Source organism: Indicator indicator, chromosome 16 (assembly GCF_027791375.1).
Source record: "Indicator indicator isolate 239-I01 chromosome 16, UM_Iind_1.1, whole genome shotgun sequence".
NCBI classification, from domain to species: Eukaryota; Metazoa; Chordata; class Aves; order Piciformes; family Indicatoridae; genus Indicator; species Indicator indicator.
In genome coordinates, this window is record NC_072025.1 from 4783750 (window position 1) to 4797517 (window position 13768).

Below are 13768 nucleotides of genomic sequence, written 5' to 3' on the forward strand. Positions count from 1 at the left end.
GGCTCTCTGATTAGGCCTGAGGTGCTGGCGTATGGTGACATGTATTAGTCATGGTCACAATGTTATTTGTCCTGTAGATACAGATGGGTTTTGAACTTGGATAATGAGTGTCTTGACAGGGAAAGCTTGGGCATTCAGAGACGCAGCAGGAAAGAGGGTAAAGATCTCTTCTTGTCTTGCCTGGTTCTGCTGAATCACAGGATACAGGAATTGTTCCTCAACAACTCTCCCAAGGAGACAGGACAGAAAGAAGGAAAGAAGCAGAACGCTGGCTTTGAGAGAAGCAGCCTGCAGGTCTGCAAAGGGCCTTGCAATTCACTTGCTCTCCTGTGCTTTGTGTTGCCCCAGGAGGTGTTCCTTGACAGCACAGAGCTTGCCAACAGCAGTGAAACTCCACGTTGACTTCAACAGAGGGTAAAATGTGTTTCAGTCCTAACCTAAGCACTGCTGGGTTTTATTTTAAAAACACCCCAAACCAGCTGTGAGTTAGGCCCAATAAGTTTAATAATTGATGAAACCATAGCAAGTGACAACTACAAAACACAAAGCAGACATGGAAAATGATGGCATAGATGTGGAAAGGAATCATGTCTGTGATGGAAAATGAAAAAATACACTTCACAGAGGGTCTAGGTTCAGATATAGCACACATGGTCACATACAACACCGCATTAGTAACAGCACACACAGATACTCATTATACTGGGGATTTTCACAGTTCTCCACTTCCTCCCAGATGACAAGTAAATTGATGCTTTTACTCTCTTACATAAATTCTTGTGCACACAACATCATCAGCACCGAAGGTCTGGAAAAGAAATAGAAATTAATCAGAAGAGATGGAACCAGCAAATATTTAACATCACTTTTAAATGTTATTTTTACTTTAGTACCTAGTTTTACAGTAGAAATACATTATTCCTCTGTCTTTTGACAGATGAGAATAAAGAAAGGAGTCATTTTGAAAGAGGAGTGCAGTGTAAGAGACTTTTTTCCCAATGCATGGTAAGTTTTCTCAGAATGATAAATGATGCAGAAATTCCTTTTCCTATAGTTTCTTGACATGCATTTATAAATAAATACGAGAAAAGAGAATTTGGAATGTACTGCTGTTACATTTAGAAACAGGTACAGCACTTTGAACTGGAATTGCTGAGGGTGGAATTCAGATGGCATGTGAGAAAGGTCTTCTTTGATATTTGCAGGCATAAATGACTGTAGTTCAAATGAAGTCAGTGCAGCAATGCTGAACACCAGGAAAATGTATACATATAACCTGTAAACATCATGCTGCTGCTGAGTCACCATGTTAGAATACCAAAAGCCTCTCTCCCAAGCTGTGATGTGAACAGTGTCAGTCACAACCTTAACCAATGAATTTGTTAACTATGATAACAGACTGAAATGAGGGCACATAATGGAGAAAAACCTAGTGGGTCATTTCACATTACAAAACATCTATGAGATCTGGCAAACGTCTCACCACTACACATCCAAAAGTCACTGACTTACTGGAGACCGTGTCCTATTACCATCCTGTTTCTTACACCAAATTCAGCTGCTCAGAGAACCTGGATTTTCCAGATACTTAGAGCTGGTGTTATATGATATCATACCATTGTCTGGAATAGAGTTGCAGATGGTCATTATAAATGGCTTTGTACTTCTGCAGTTAAAAACAATTCTACCACAATACTGCAGTACAGATTATCAGGACATTGAGGCAAGACAGTGAATTGTGGCATCTATCTGAGAAAGCCTCCTGAACCCCCAAGTGTTTGTATGCAGTTTCAGGTCTGTCAGGCTAAAATCTAAGCCAGCAATTAAACATGAAGGAAGTAATAGGTGCAAGAGTGAGGAAACAGACTGCAAAAAACATCATGTTTTGGACTTCCAGGTCCACTGACAGACAGTCTTGAGCTTGCCACTAATGAGTTGTGTGAGGTGGGATGTTTGGCTCTAATAAATGCCAAGATCTCACTGAAAAATATAATTAAGAACTACCCTAGTGTGTTACAAACATTCAGCTGGACTTAATTTGGCTTAATGCTTCCTACACCTGTTTTGGCAAGCACCTCTTTGGAAGGACTTGGCTTTAAAACTGACTCTGGCTTAGATTCTGTTCACTTTTTAGAGAAAAGTCTTAGTATTTTGGAAATACAGGCTTTGGGTTTATGCATATAAAGAACTTATCATATCAATCTTTATAAACATTTCTAACTTACACATGAAAATGTCTGAGAATTAATATTAAAGGGTGCAGATAGTTCTCTTCTGCCCACATCACCAGCTGCAAATACCTTTACTATGGCTTCCTTTAACATTTCCACAATTTTACACAAAGGTGAAACTATTTTGGCAGGAGTTATGCCAGAGTAAGCAAGTCAAAGCCAAGACCATTCAGGGCTTGAGGCTGTCTCTGGAGACTGGAAGGCCATTGTGACAGTGATTCCATGGTACATTCAGGCACTGCAAAGCACAGCAAAGTTTGGAGCCCCTGCTGCTGTTTCAACATAAATCATAAATAATAGTAAACCAGTCTTTATGTGGTGTTCTTCAAGAGCTGGCATAGTTGCAGCCTGATGGTTGGAGCTGCATGGCTATGCAGCCACATCTTGTGATGTGAGTGCATGCCACATCAGGCAGTCCTAATAAGAAAGGCTCCAGCAGCAGATTGCCAAAACTCTTGTAACCTCCCTAGTAAAATTATGTCTATTCTTCTGGGGAAACTAACAATAACCTTCTTCCCTAATCCTGTGCAAGAGCAGTTATTCTTACAACAGGTCAATAGTTGTACTGAAAGAGAATGCTGCAGGGAAGAACAGATTGAAATAGATGTGATCTATACAGCAGGTCTGTCCTAAGGTGCCACTGTAGGTCTGAGTGTTTGAATTTCTAAGTGTCCAGTTCTGAGACTGAGCAAAGCTTGCTCCTAAAACCTCAGCATAGTCTGACTGGCTGCTTCCTTGCAAGAGCCACAGGAGGGAGCGTGAAAATTAAGATATACATTTGTGGAGGAAGAAAAAAGAAATTGTAACTTTCTGGGAAAGCTGAGTTGCATAGGTGCCTCCAGAATGCATTGCAGAGGCAGCAGGACTGACTGTTATGCACTCACAGAGTCACAACTTGGTCCACTTGGGACAAAGCACAATGGCTGTTTATTTTGTACTTCCAACATTCAGATGGATTTCTGGGCTCTTGAAAATCTCTGGCAAAGGACTGCATTCGAAATAAAAATTAAGTGCAGAAAACATGGACATACCCCAGTACATAGTACTGTTAATCCGTTGCTATACACAAGGATTGTCATTCTCTGCAACACATCAGTCTCACAGTCTGGAAAATTGCTATGGTTTAACACAGTTGTATCTTTCAGCTTAGATCATAATGAGATAAAATGCATGGAAAGCCCAATTACAATTACTCTGGAGTACCATGTAGCCACTGGTACCTTCTCAAACAGCCATGCATCCTTTCCTTGAACACTTAACTTCTGTTATGTGGCCTCTGACCTGTCCCAGGAATAAGATGCATTTTTTAGCACTTAGATTTTATGCCTCATAGCCATTCAGATGGCTAGCAACCTAATTCCATACTGAAACACAAATAAATGCATTTGATTGTCAGGGCTATGTACATGGTTTAAATATGGACTTATGTGTTTCCCTACCTTACTAGCATTGTTGATAAAACTCCACTAAACATTGCTAAACAAAGCAGAGGAAGATGTCCAAACTTGCTGCATTCCTTCTCTTGTGGTTACTCACAGAAATGTCTAAAGTACAGCTGAGCCCAAATCAAAAGGCTGCTAGTCCTCTATCCTTCATACTTAAATCCTTGTGTTCAGGGTAGGATTAAGCAGTTTAGTGTCTATGGTTCTAATTCTAGATTGGAAAGAAGTCCTAGTTCCTGTCAGAACAAGCATACTTTAAAGATTTCCATGACCTAAAGGAGCAGGATGTCCTAATAAAAAGACAAAGACCAAGCAACCCTGGTTATCTGTTGGTGAAGTTTCAGCAGAGCAACAAAAATAAAAGTGCAACACTACCAAACTGCAATTCAAATCTAATGAGAAGATGCAGGATTTTCAAACACTACCTTCTCACTGGCTTGCAAAGGTCCCACTTACCTTACAAAATGCTACAAGGCAGGGCTTCTATCTAAATCTAATATAGGATTTTAAATGTGCAATGACTGCAAATTACAGAACAGTTTTCTTCACTTGGCTTGTTGTAATCTGTAGCTAAGAGTCCAAAAGCACACTGTGAACAAAGCCCTGCACAGGAGGATAATCCAATAAATTGACCTTTCCCAGTTCACTCAAAATCTGATGACCACTGACATCATTGGAGATTAAAAGAGAATTACAGGGCAGTAATACATTACTGTATGAGTAAATCTTCTTGTTGAAGGCCTTCTTTATAAACATTTGCTGAGGAGTCTTTGTGTTAAGCGAAGCACACTGTATAATTAGGAAGACTGTCATTGAAACAATCACTTGGGGAAGATTACTTCTGCCAGAGTATGCAGAAACCCCATTATCTGCTCAGGACTGACTAACCTGCAGAATTTCCTTGCAAAAGGAAGATAGAATACATCAGCAAACAAATGAAGAAGAGAAAATATTACTTAAAAGATTCCTCAGAAAAGGCTATGCAGAATAAAGATATAAAACTTCAGAATAAAGGCATATTGCATTGTTTCATTTTTCCTTCTGACTACCATAACATCTTATGAAAGAATTTGATCATTACAGGGATGTAGTCACAGGAGGTATAACTCCTGCCTTTCAAACTTGCATATTAATAGCTAATCACCCTATACAGAACCTCACTCTGCAGGATATCAATCAACAGGACCATGCAAAGTCAAGTCATTTATCAAGGTACCTAAATGTTGGTATTTGTGTTTGAGAACTGCCATTACTCAGAGCCAGGCAGCAAATGAATGACAGAGGTAAGAACATGAGAAAATGGTACCTTCCGGTAGTAGTCTGGGAAGCCAGTACCCAGCAAACATCCAAGCTACATCTGATATTCTAAGAGGGTATGTACAGGATCTGATGCTTCCAAGATGCAAATGGCTTTGACTTCTTTTTCTGCTTACAGATTTGGGATGTGTGACCCAGACCAGGCTATACTAGCAGGGGTAGCAGATCCCTAAGACTCCTGTAAATCTGCTCATGATAACTGATAAACTTTAAAAAACACAGAAAAGTTAAACACTTAGGCTTGATTCAAGGCCTAGGCACCTCAAAAATCTCAGCATTTGTCTGCAAAGTATCTTTATAAACCTGCAGTGACCTTTCTCACCTACTATGTTTAATTTTAAAAGCCAGCCATATAATTTAAAAAATGTTCACTCATTCATCTAGGCTCCACAGTTCACCAGTTTTAATCAACCATGGCATGATTTTTCTGGGGAGGTAATGTAGAATAGAAACCATGCTTGAAACGCCCCTAATGTTCTGATCTTTGACCCTTGCTATAATTGATTCTGAGAACCCCTGTGTGATAGGTGAACTGTGTAAAATGTGGTCTGAGGCTGTTTTTCAAGCCCCTCTTCAGTAACCATCCACTTTAAAATGTTTGTGTGTTACAGATTAAACTAAAATCTATAGAGACATGAGGTACCATGAAAGCAGCAATGCAGATCAAGTCTTAATATAAATGTTTCTGATTTGAATAGCTCACATTTGGAAACAGCATCCTTTAACTTTGTAAAGGGCAGACTTTTTGTTCTCCTGACTTACACAAGTGATTGATAGCTCATTAATGTCCCTGACTAAAACAGGCAGCAACAGCAAAAACATTGTAGCGTATAGAAGAAAAGAAGAGCATATTAGAAAAGTCTTAATCTCAGACCTTAATTTTCAGACAAGTAAAGGAAATATATATTTTTGTGTTATATTCTGATCTTTATTGCTCAAGTGCTAATCCAAGTATAGTTCATGAATGTGGAGCTGTAAATACAGCTATTCTGACTGTGGGCATTACAGTTTTAACATACAACATAATCTAAAGATACAGTCAAGGCAAACAAACATGGACTTTGATGAGGATCTACCTTTTTCACCCTCCCTTGCTTGCATATTCCCTGTCATTTCTTATCTACATAGTTCACTTTTTCTACAACACAGAGCTTGGTCCTTCACCCCTTACTCAGCTGAAAGGATTCTTTTTGTAACAGGAATTTAGACCTACATCTGCCATTGTATAAGCCAAATATTACTTCTGTTACTAATAAGAGTAATCTCCTTCTCCACACTGCAAGTAGCTAAGGAGAACTAAAGGCAAATCTGGTATCTGAAGGTAAAGAAAACCTTTGGTAACTAAATAGTTTGCTCCCAGCATCTGTGTACCAGAGGACATGATGTGACATAGAAGACCATTGTATTGCTCCAAGGGAATATCTTTGAAGAACATAAAGAATTCTTCTTCTGGTAATTATACAGTAATATGGTTTTCATTTTATCTCTGTGGTAGTCATGACAAGTCAACACTGATTTTTTTTTTCATTATATGTGATAATAAATGCATTTTATTTAGCATGCTGTGTTGAGGAGAAAAATATATCCTTCCACTCAGAAAGTGTCATAATCAAATGAACCCCCTAAGCAATGCAGCACATTAGATCAAAATTATATGGCAAAGCTCCAACATTTATGCACCCAGTATTAGCAGAGTAAAACTCATTCCTTACCCCTGCCTGTTGCCCCAAGCATATTTTCTGTTCGTGCCTCAGTCTAACAGTTTACATTGGAGTATGAGTTTCCTTCATTTCTTCTGCAAATGCATGCAATAGCTAAGAAGACTCAAGATTTCTTGTTAGACTTCTTTGGATAAAGAAACAGGAACAGATACTATGAGAATAAGTATCAGCCTTACAGAGCTCCTGAACTGCTGCAGACTTCTAGAAGTTCACAAGAATGTGGCTTCCTTCTGCTTATTTAAGGCTCTCTGCCAGAATGGAAATAGGGAAAGCTTACCAAAGCACATCAGAAAGAGTAAAGGAATAGAAATATTTCTTGGGTAAGTAGGGAAGTTTGAGAAGTCTGAAGATGGAAATTATTAAATGTTTGAGGAAATATGGGCAGCAAAACTGATTGAGAAGGAATTTCAGGTCCTAAATTACCCTAACAAAGCTGAAAGAAGGTGAGAGAAGAAAGGAGAAAACAAAGATCTCTTCCTCTGACTGTGATCTTAGTTTTGAAGAAGATGTAAGTGGGGTTTGCACACTCAGATCCAGTGAAAACTTCCAGGCATAAAATCAAATAATCTGCGATGAATCTTTCTTTACAGGAGTGCTGAAAAACCCAAACACAATTGAGAGACAAGAGATCAAAAGGTACCACAGGGTCTTCTCATCAGGAGCTCCTATTCCTACTTTGTTCCCTGTTACAGCTGGAGAGCAAACCTCAGCCAATCTCCTCATCTAGTGTAGCCTTTAAAACCCAAATAATAATCTGGAGGGAATATTCTGGGGATCTAAAATTAAATCTCACAGTAATGAAAATGTAACTTCCCTATCCTTTTTCTGTTTTTCTCCAAACAGTAGAACCCTTTGCAGCCTTGCAAGAGGGTTAATTTTGGCCAGCTTAACTTCTCCAGAGGACCGGAGACATCACATTCACCATCATTACTCCTAGAAACATATCATTGCTGAGCTTTAGAGTGTCAGAAGATTTTGAACATGTGGACCTATGTATTTAAAAGATGTGTATATTAAGTGTCATCAGATGTCATGAGGGGCTTGAAAATCTTTGTCCTGAGGACCAGGTAATGTCTTAATACTTAATAAAGCCAAAGAGGCTATTATGGTCCAGAAAAGAGTTGGGAAAATGGAACTGCATATCAAACTAAAGAGTAAAAGAGAGAATGATTCTGAATCATCATATGTTTTCATAAGGGCCACGGTAAAATTGTACATTACAACCAATGAACATTGGAGAAGAGGATCAGTCTGGGGAATTAGAAACCAGGAAAATTACTTGGGATCGTTATCAGCTGAGCATGAGTTTCCAAAGAAAAGTTAACAAAGTCTTTGCATATAAATTAGAATAGTTTCAGATAAGAGTAGGGAGATGAAGTCACCAATGCATCAGGTGCTAGTGTGATTGTTAGCAGAACAGTATGTGTGCTTCTGGTGTTTAGAAGAAAGGAAAGGACAGTTTAGAAAGGAAAAGGATAAACTGGAGGGGGTAAGCAGCACTGAAAGAATGATTCAAACAAAGCTTGCTTTATGTTGAAGGGCTCAAGGTCTACCAATGGTTTAGCTTAACAAGGTTGTTCCAAGAAGTGGCATGAGCAGCGTTGTATTTGCAATAGCAAATTTTAGGCATATTATTTAGGTTCCTTTATACACAATATCTAATGACTGGAAGATTAGTCTAGGCATATACAGATTAGAAATAAGATATGTACTTTAATGGCAAGGAAATTAACTAGTAAAATGATTTCTCAAAAGTTGTGATTGAATTCCTATAATGGAAAATAACAGGAAGGAAGTTTTTCTAATTTAGATCCTAATTTAAAAATTGATTAATTCAGAAAAGCTCAGCAGACTGAATTGCTCAAGGAAAAAACCAAATGTTAGATGGCTTTATAATGTTTGAATCACTCTGGTTTCTTAACCAACCTCATTCTTCTTCCCCAGCAGGGTTAAGTTCACATTTCTGATTGCAGGAGGCAATTGTGTTATGACTGGCTTTCTTGCTTTGCTTGGAGCAGTTTGCTTTGTTTAACTAACAGCTGCCTCACTAGTTTGTTGCTTAAATAAAAAAACCTACAAAAATGTATTGTTAGAAAGCTGGGGAAATTGTGGTTGAGAATATCTATCTGCCTACTGCATTACACATAAATGTGAAGATAAGATCAAAGTACTTTGCCTCCTGAAGTTTTTGGGTAATATGAAAAATTCCAGTGATCGAGTAAAAGAAATTATCCAGACCTGGAGTATTCATTCAAGAGAAGCCAGTGCGATTTCACTAACAGCATACACCTCCTCATAACGGGTGGGTGAACTGTTCCAGGATGTCTGGAATAATATTAATACCTTAAAAGCTTTTTGTTTATACTTGGTTAGATTTGGGGCCTGGTTTTGTTTCAGATGCAGTCTTAGTAACAGAGCTCCAACTGCTTTAGAGAAACACTGGGGAGCCTGTTTGTTTTTTAAAGTGCAGAGGTTCTTGCTTTGAAGTTTTCTTACCCATCACTCCAGCAGCCTGCCTTCCCTGCCCAAACTGATGAGGCGTAACAGTCTAATCAACTATTTATCCGGAATTCACTAGTAAGAATATGTGCAATAAAATGACTCTGAACTCAAGTTGAACCGTGCTGCTTGTAACTCAGAGAAACTCTGTCTATCCACTTCTGGATATTGTTTCATTAATGTAGAGGGACTGCTGAGGAAAGACCCTGTGAAGAGAACTCAACCCTAACAGAAGTAAGTACAATATAAATAAATAAACTGCACATGATTCATGGTGTAAATGGTGAGGCAGTCACAGAGGTACTGCTCAGAATGCCTGCAGTAACCCTGCTGCCATATGGAAAGTCACACAGTACTAAGTAGAGGGATGCTGGCTGACAGCGTATGTGCAAATCCATGTATTTCTGAGAAACACATGAAGGCAATTCTGAAATGGATTCAGACATTGGGGGAGGTGGCAGAGTCAGGGGAGGAATTATATGTTCTTTATAAACAGAAATAAATGAGAGCATACTAACAACATGTCACATCTTTCCTGCTATATGTCATGTAATTGCAGATAAGAAGCAACATACTCTGTACATGCCTAAAAAAGAAGGTTCCCCAGAAATGAGGTCAAATGCTTTTATCCCACTTTCTCCAGAGAAAATCTGCAATAAATCAGGCAAGTTCTTTGGTGGTGGTATGAATTTACACAGCAGAAATGGCCTGTTCATGATTATTCTACCACATCAAAAGTTATAGCATCAAAATGCAAGGGAGAACCTGCATACATCTTCCATCTTCTCTTGTTCTTAAAAAACAAACAAATAAACATGCACATTTAAAAATAAAGGGGAAAAGGTGATGTATGGATTATACTGTAGAGGATTTTGAAAATGGAAGTTTTGCACATGGATTTAAGTAAGGAAAAATACTAAGTCATGCAGCTTGGTGACAAAAAACGGTTAATATGGTGCATGTATTGAATGGGTTCAAGGTTCTTACCAAAATCAGCTCATCATTAGCTAATTCTCGAGTCCAGTATGTTTTGGGGCCATCTCCCTCAATAAGAGTTTGTTTGCAATAGATCTTGTTTTCATTCTCCCAAGTGGCCAAACTCTGCAGGCAAGAAAACCATTAGGAATAACATTAATTATATTCCCCAGCAGCATGAGACAGAGACACAACAATGAGCAGTAGTGAGAATGATTGCTGCAGTAAAGGAGCAACACATACACAGATAAAGGCAAAGGGAAAAAGACACCAACAGAAAGCGGTGAAATCAAGATTAAGGTGTGAGGGGGCATTTTAGAAATAGGCATATACTAGTAACAAGCTAAGTGTAAAGGTGTCTTTTCAGTGTAAATTCACATCTGGTTCCAAATTAAAAAGCCTCCCAGTTTTCCTAAAACGTTGGATGTTGAAAACTGTAATTTAGCAACATATGACAATGTAGTGTCTGCATTCACAATCATCTTTCTAAGCATGTGGTTTGACCTGACATGCTATTTATCACTACGGAGTCCTCTTAGAGTAAAATCATAAAGAATGCTATATATCATGTTGTGGTCACAAATAATGCAGTATTTCTCACTCACAACCTTTCATGGTACATGGCACTGTGCCACGTTAACTGTCTGTTAAACACTGTGCTAACAAACTACAATCAATCACAACTAAATTAAAGAAACATTGTTAGAGTTCTAGTATTTGCAATACCACTTTTTTAAGGTTGTGGTCTGGAGATTGAAATACCCTTGGGCATTTCAAAGCATTTTAATAATGACTATGAAACCATCACAAAACAAAACCAAACCAAAACAAAAAACACAGGATTATATTAGGCTTTCACAAACGGGTAAGCCCTGACTGTTGCTTTTCATTCTAGTACTGAACTCTTATTCTACAGTGTGATGGAACAGCTGTGCAGAAGGATGCCCTGTGATGAATGTGCAAGTAATGGCTTTATAACTATCACATGGGAGACATTCATTATCTGTGATCATATATATACATATACATATACACATATACATGTGCATAAACATAGCAAGTCAACACTTCCCAGACTTTCCAAGGCAAAAAAAAACCCTTTACTTGGATTTTAAATGAGCTGTTTACTTTATAAATATTTTCCTAAACAATAGATTTGGAAGCCAACAAGCCATCCCAAAAGGCAGTTACAGAAGCTGTGCCTTGCACTACAACTACACAACTCACTCTTTGTCCATATGAACAATGGATCAAGTTAGTTGGAAGAAAGAAACCCTGCACCCCATAAAGTGTATCAAAATCTATAACCAGTCAGCAATTTTGCCAGATATTGCAAATTACATTCTGAAGTATTATTTTATTATCTGTCAGTTTCTACTCTGTGGCCACATCTTGGTTACGTACACACAGCAGCACAACTTATTCCTGAGAGTGGACTATAAATAATTTCACAACACATGGAAAAAATTTACTGCTTCACAAAGCACATTTCTTTCAGATTTTTCCAACTTTCATAGCTCACAGCTGAAATTATTGTTTTTCCATCTGCAGCAATAAATTCTTCTCTAGAAAGCGGGTCACATTTATTGTGTATGCATTATTCATGAAGATTCTAAATTACTGCTTTTGCCAAACAAGATAAACTAACAAAGCCAGCAACATTTCCCGAACAAACTATTAAATATACGATAACTCATCCAACAGAACAAGTGGGTGTTCTAAACAGTCACTGGCTCCCAGAATCTGCCTCCCCTTTTCTCAAATTTAAATTCAGAGCAATTGCACCCAAGACAGTAAGTTCTAAATCTGTAGTCATGCAAATAGTCTCAGAATTTGGCCCAAGAATTAGCAGAGATCACATTTTGGAAAGTAGATTATTTCACCATCATAGCATACTTCAAAAACTGTATTCTCATTCAGGACTATATTCTGATACTCTCTATTCGTACTTCCATTGTAAGTGGGAGACTGAAGTGCCTGAGGAAAGGATCACTACCTCATATCTTTGATAACTTTTCTCAAAAGACAGCTATGATCTCAGCCCAGTTCTCCAGTACCTCAGACCTCAGGAGGTATCTACACCAGCAAGAAGACAGCTCAGACACAGCCAACTTCAAGTCCCTTCCATGGCCAAGTAAGTGGTGACAAAGGTAGAGGAGCAGGGGCTCACACATGGAATCAAGCCCCAAGTGCTTCAGTGAATACCCTCTAGCACACTTCTGCACAAGGAGATGGTGTAACTATGGCTGGTACAACACTAGCTGAAAGTCTGTCTTAGATTGCTCAAGTTCAGCAAACTGGAGACATTCACTTGCAAGGAAATAAAAGAGGATTTAATTCCCAGACTACTGACAGTCAGGGGTCCTTCTTGAGAACTCAGCGGATTCAGTTAAGGACAAAAGTTATGTCAGGTTTGTGCACTAAATCCTGACTCTGAGGTCTCTCTTGCTCCACTATTCTCCATGTTCCTATCAGAGGCACAGCCTTCACTGCAGCAGAGGTCTCCAGAGGAGAGGGAATTAAAAAGAGCTGGGCAAACCCTTGCCAGCCAAGGAGCTGACAAGAAGGTACTTGAACTCTGCATTTTGGACCTGTCATGCTCTGTTGCCTTCAGATTTCAATTTTACCCTGCAGGAGGGATAATGACATATGAGGGACATGTCAACCAGTAAGATCCTCTCAAAGAGTGTGTCCGGGAGGATGAGGGTGAAGGGCAGCAATGGCACTGTCCGGGCACACCAGCAGCAGATGTATTTCTCCCGTGTTAAAAGAGCTCGGTACCATATACATACACACACGCCCCATCTATCCTCCTACCCTGCACTTTCGTCCATCCACAGTCTCCTCCTCAAAGCTCTCTCCGATTTTGAAGTTGATCTCAGTGGTGCGGACAGTGGTGGAAGTTTTGATGTAGAACTGGTCCCCATCCTGGCGGATCTCCACGTGGGGTTTGGAGGCGGCAGCCACAGCCACTTTCCTGAGCATGGCATTGACACCTGGGCAAAGTGGAGGGAAGGATAGTCTAAGGTCGTCAGCCATGCCCCGGCAGAGCTCTCCCAGCTCCGCGTAGATCGCGGCGGGGAGAGGGACCGGCGGCGACCGCAGCGGCGGCGCGAACCCGAGCACCGCGAGTAGCCCCGTGACAGAGCTCGGGGCAGCCGTAAGGGAGCTGCGGCGCTGGCGGGCTCTGCTCGGGCGGCAGCTGCAGCTCCTGCCATGATCCCCGTGGCAGAGCGCGGCAGGAGCCCCCGGGACAGCGGCAACCCGGATGCTTCCTGTGGCACGGCTACCGGGCGCTCGCAGGTAAGGCTCTGGCAGTGTCCTGGGCAGGGCTCACAGCTTTCCCCTGCGCCAGCAGGAGGCTCTCCCGCCCGCGGACGGAGCCATCCCAGGTGCCTGGCCCCGGAGGCCCCGGGTACCATAGTGCGGCTCTGGCTGCAGCCCCATCCCCTTGTCCCCTTCCCCCAGGACACAACCTCGGGCTGCCTGCCGCCGGATTGCCCGGCGCCTCACCCAGCGCCTTGAGGAGCTCGTCGAAATTCTCGCTGCTCCTCATCTTCCAAGTGCCGGCGAAGTTGGGCAT

General features: G+C 40.4%; 1 protein-coding gene across 1 annotated transcript; it reads right to left on the reverse strand.

The window, feature by feature from the left end:
• Positions 1-757: 757 nt before the first annotated feature.
• CRABP1 (cellular retinoic acid binding protein 1) lies at positions 758-13768 on the reverse strand. Its single transcript, XM_054388150.1, has 4 exons — positions 13699-13768; positions 13003-13181; positions 10198-10311; positions 758-808 (listed from the first exon to the last, which is right to left on the reverse strand). The coding sequence occupies exons 1-4, from the start codon at positions 13766-13768 to the stop codon at positions 758-760; spliced, it is 414 nt and encodes a 137-aa protein (XP_054244125.1).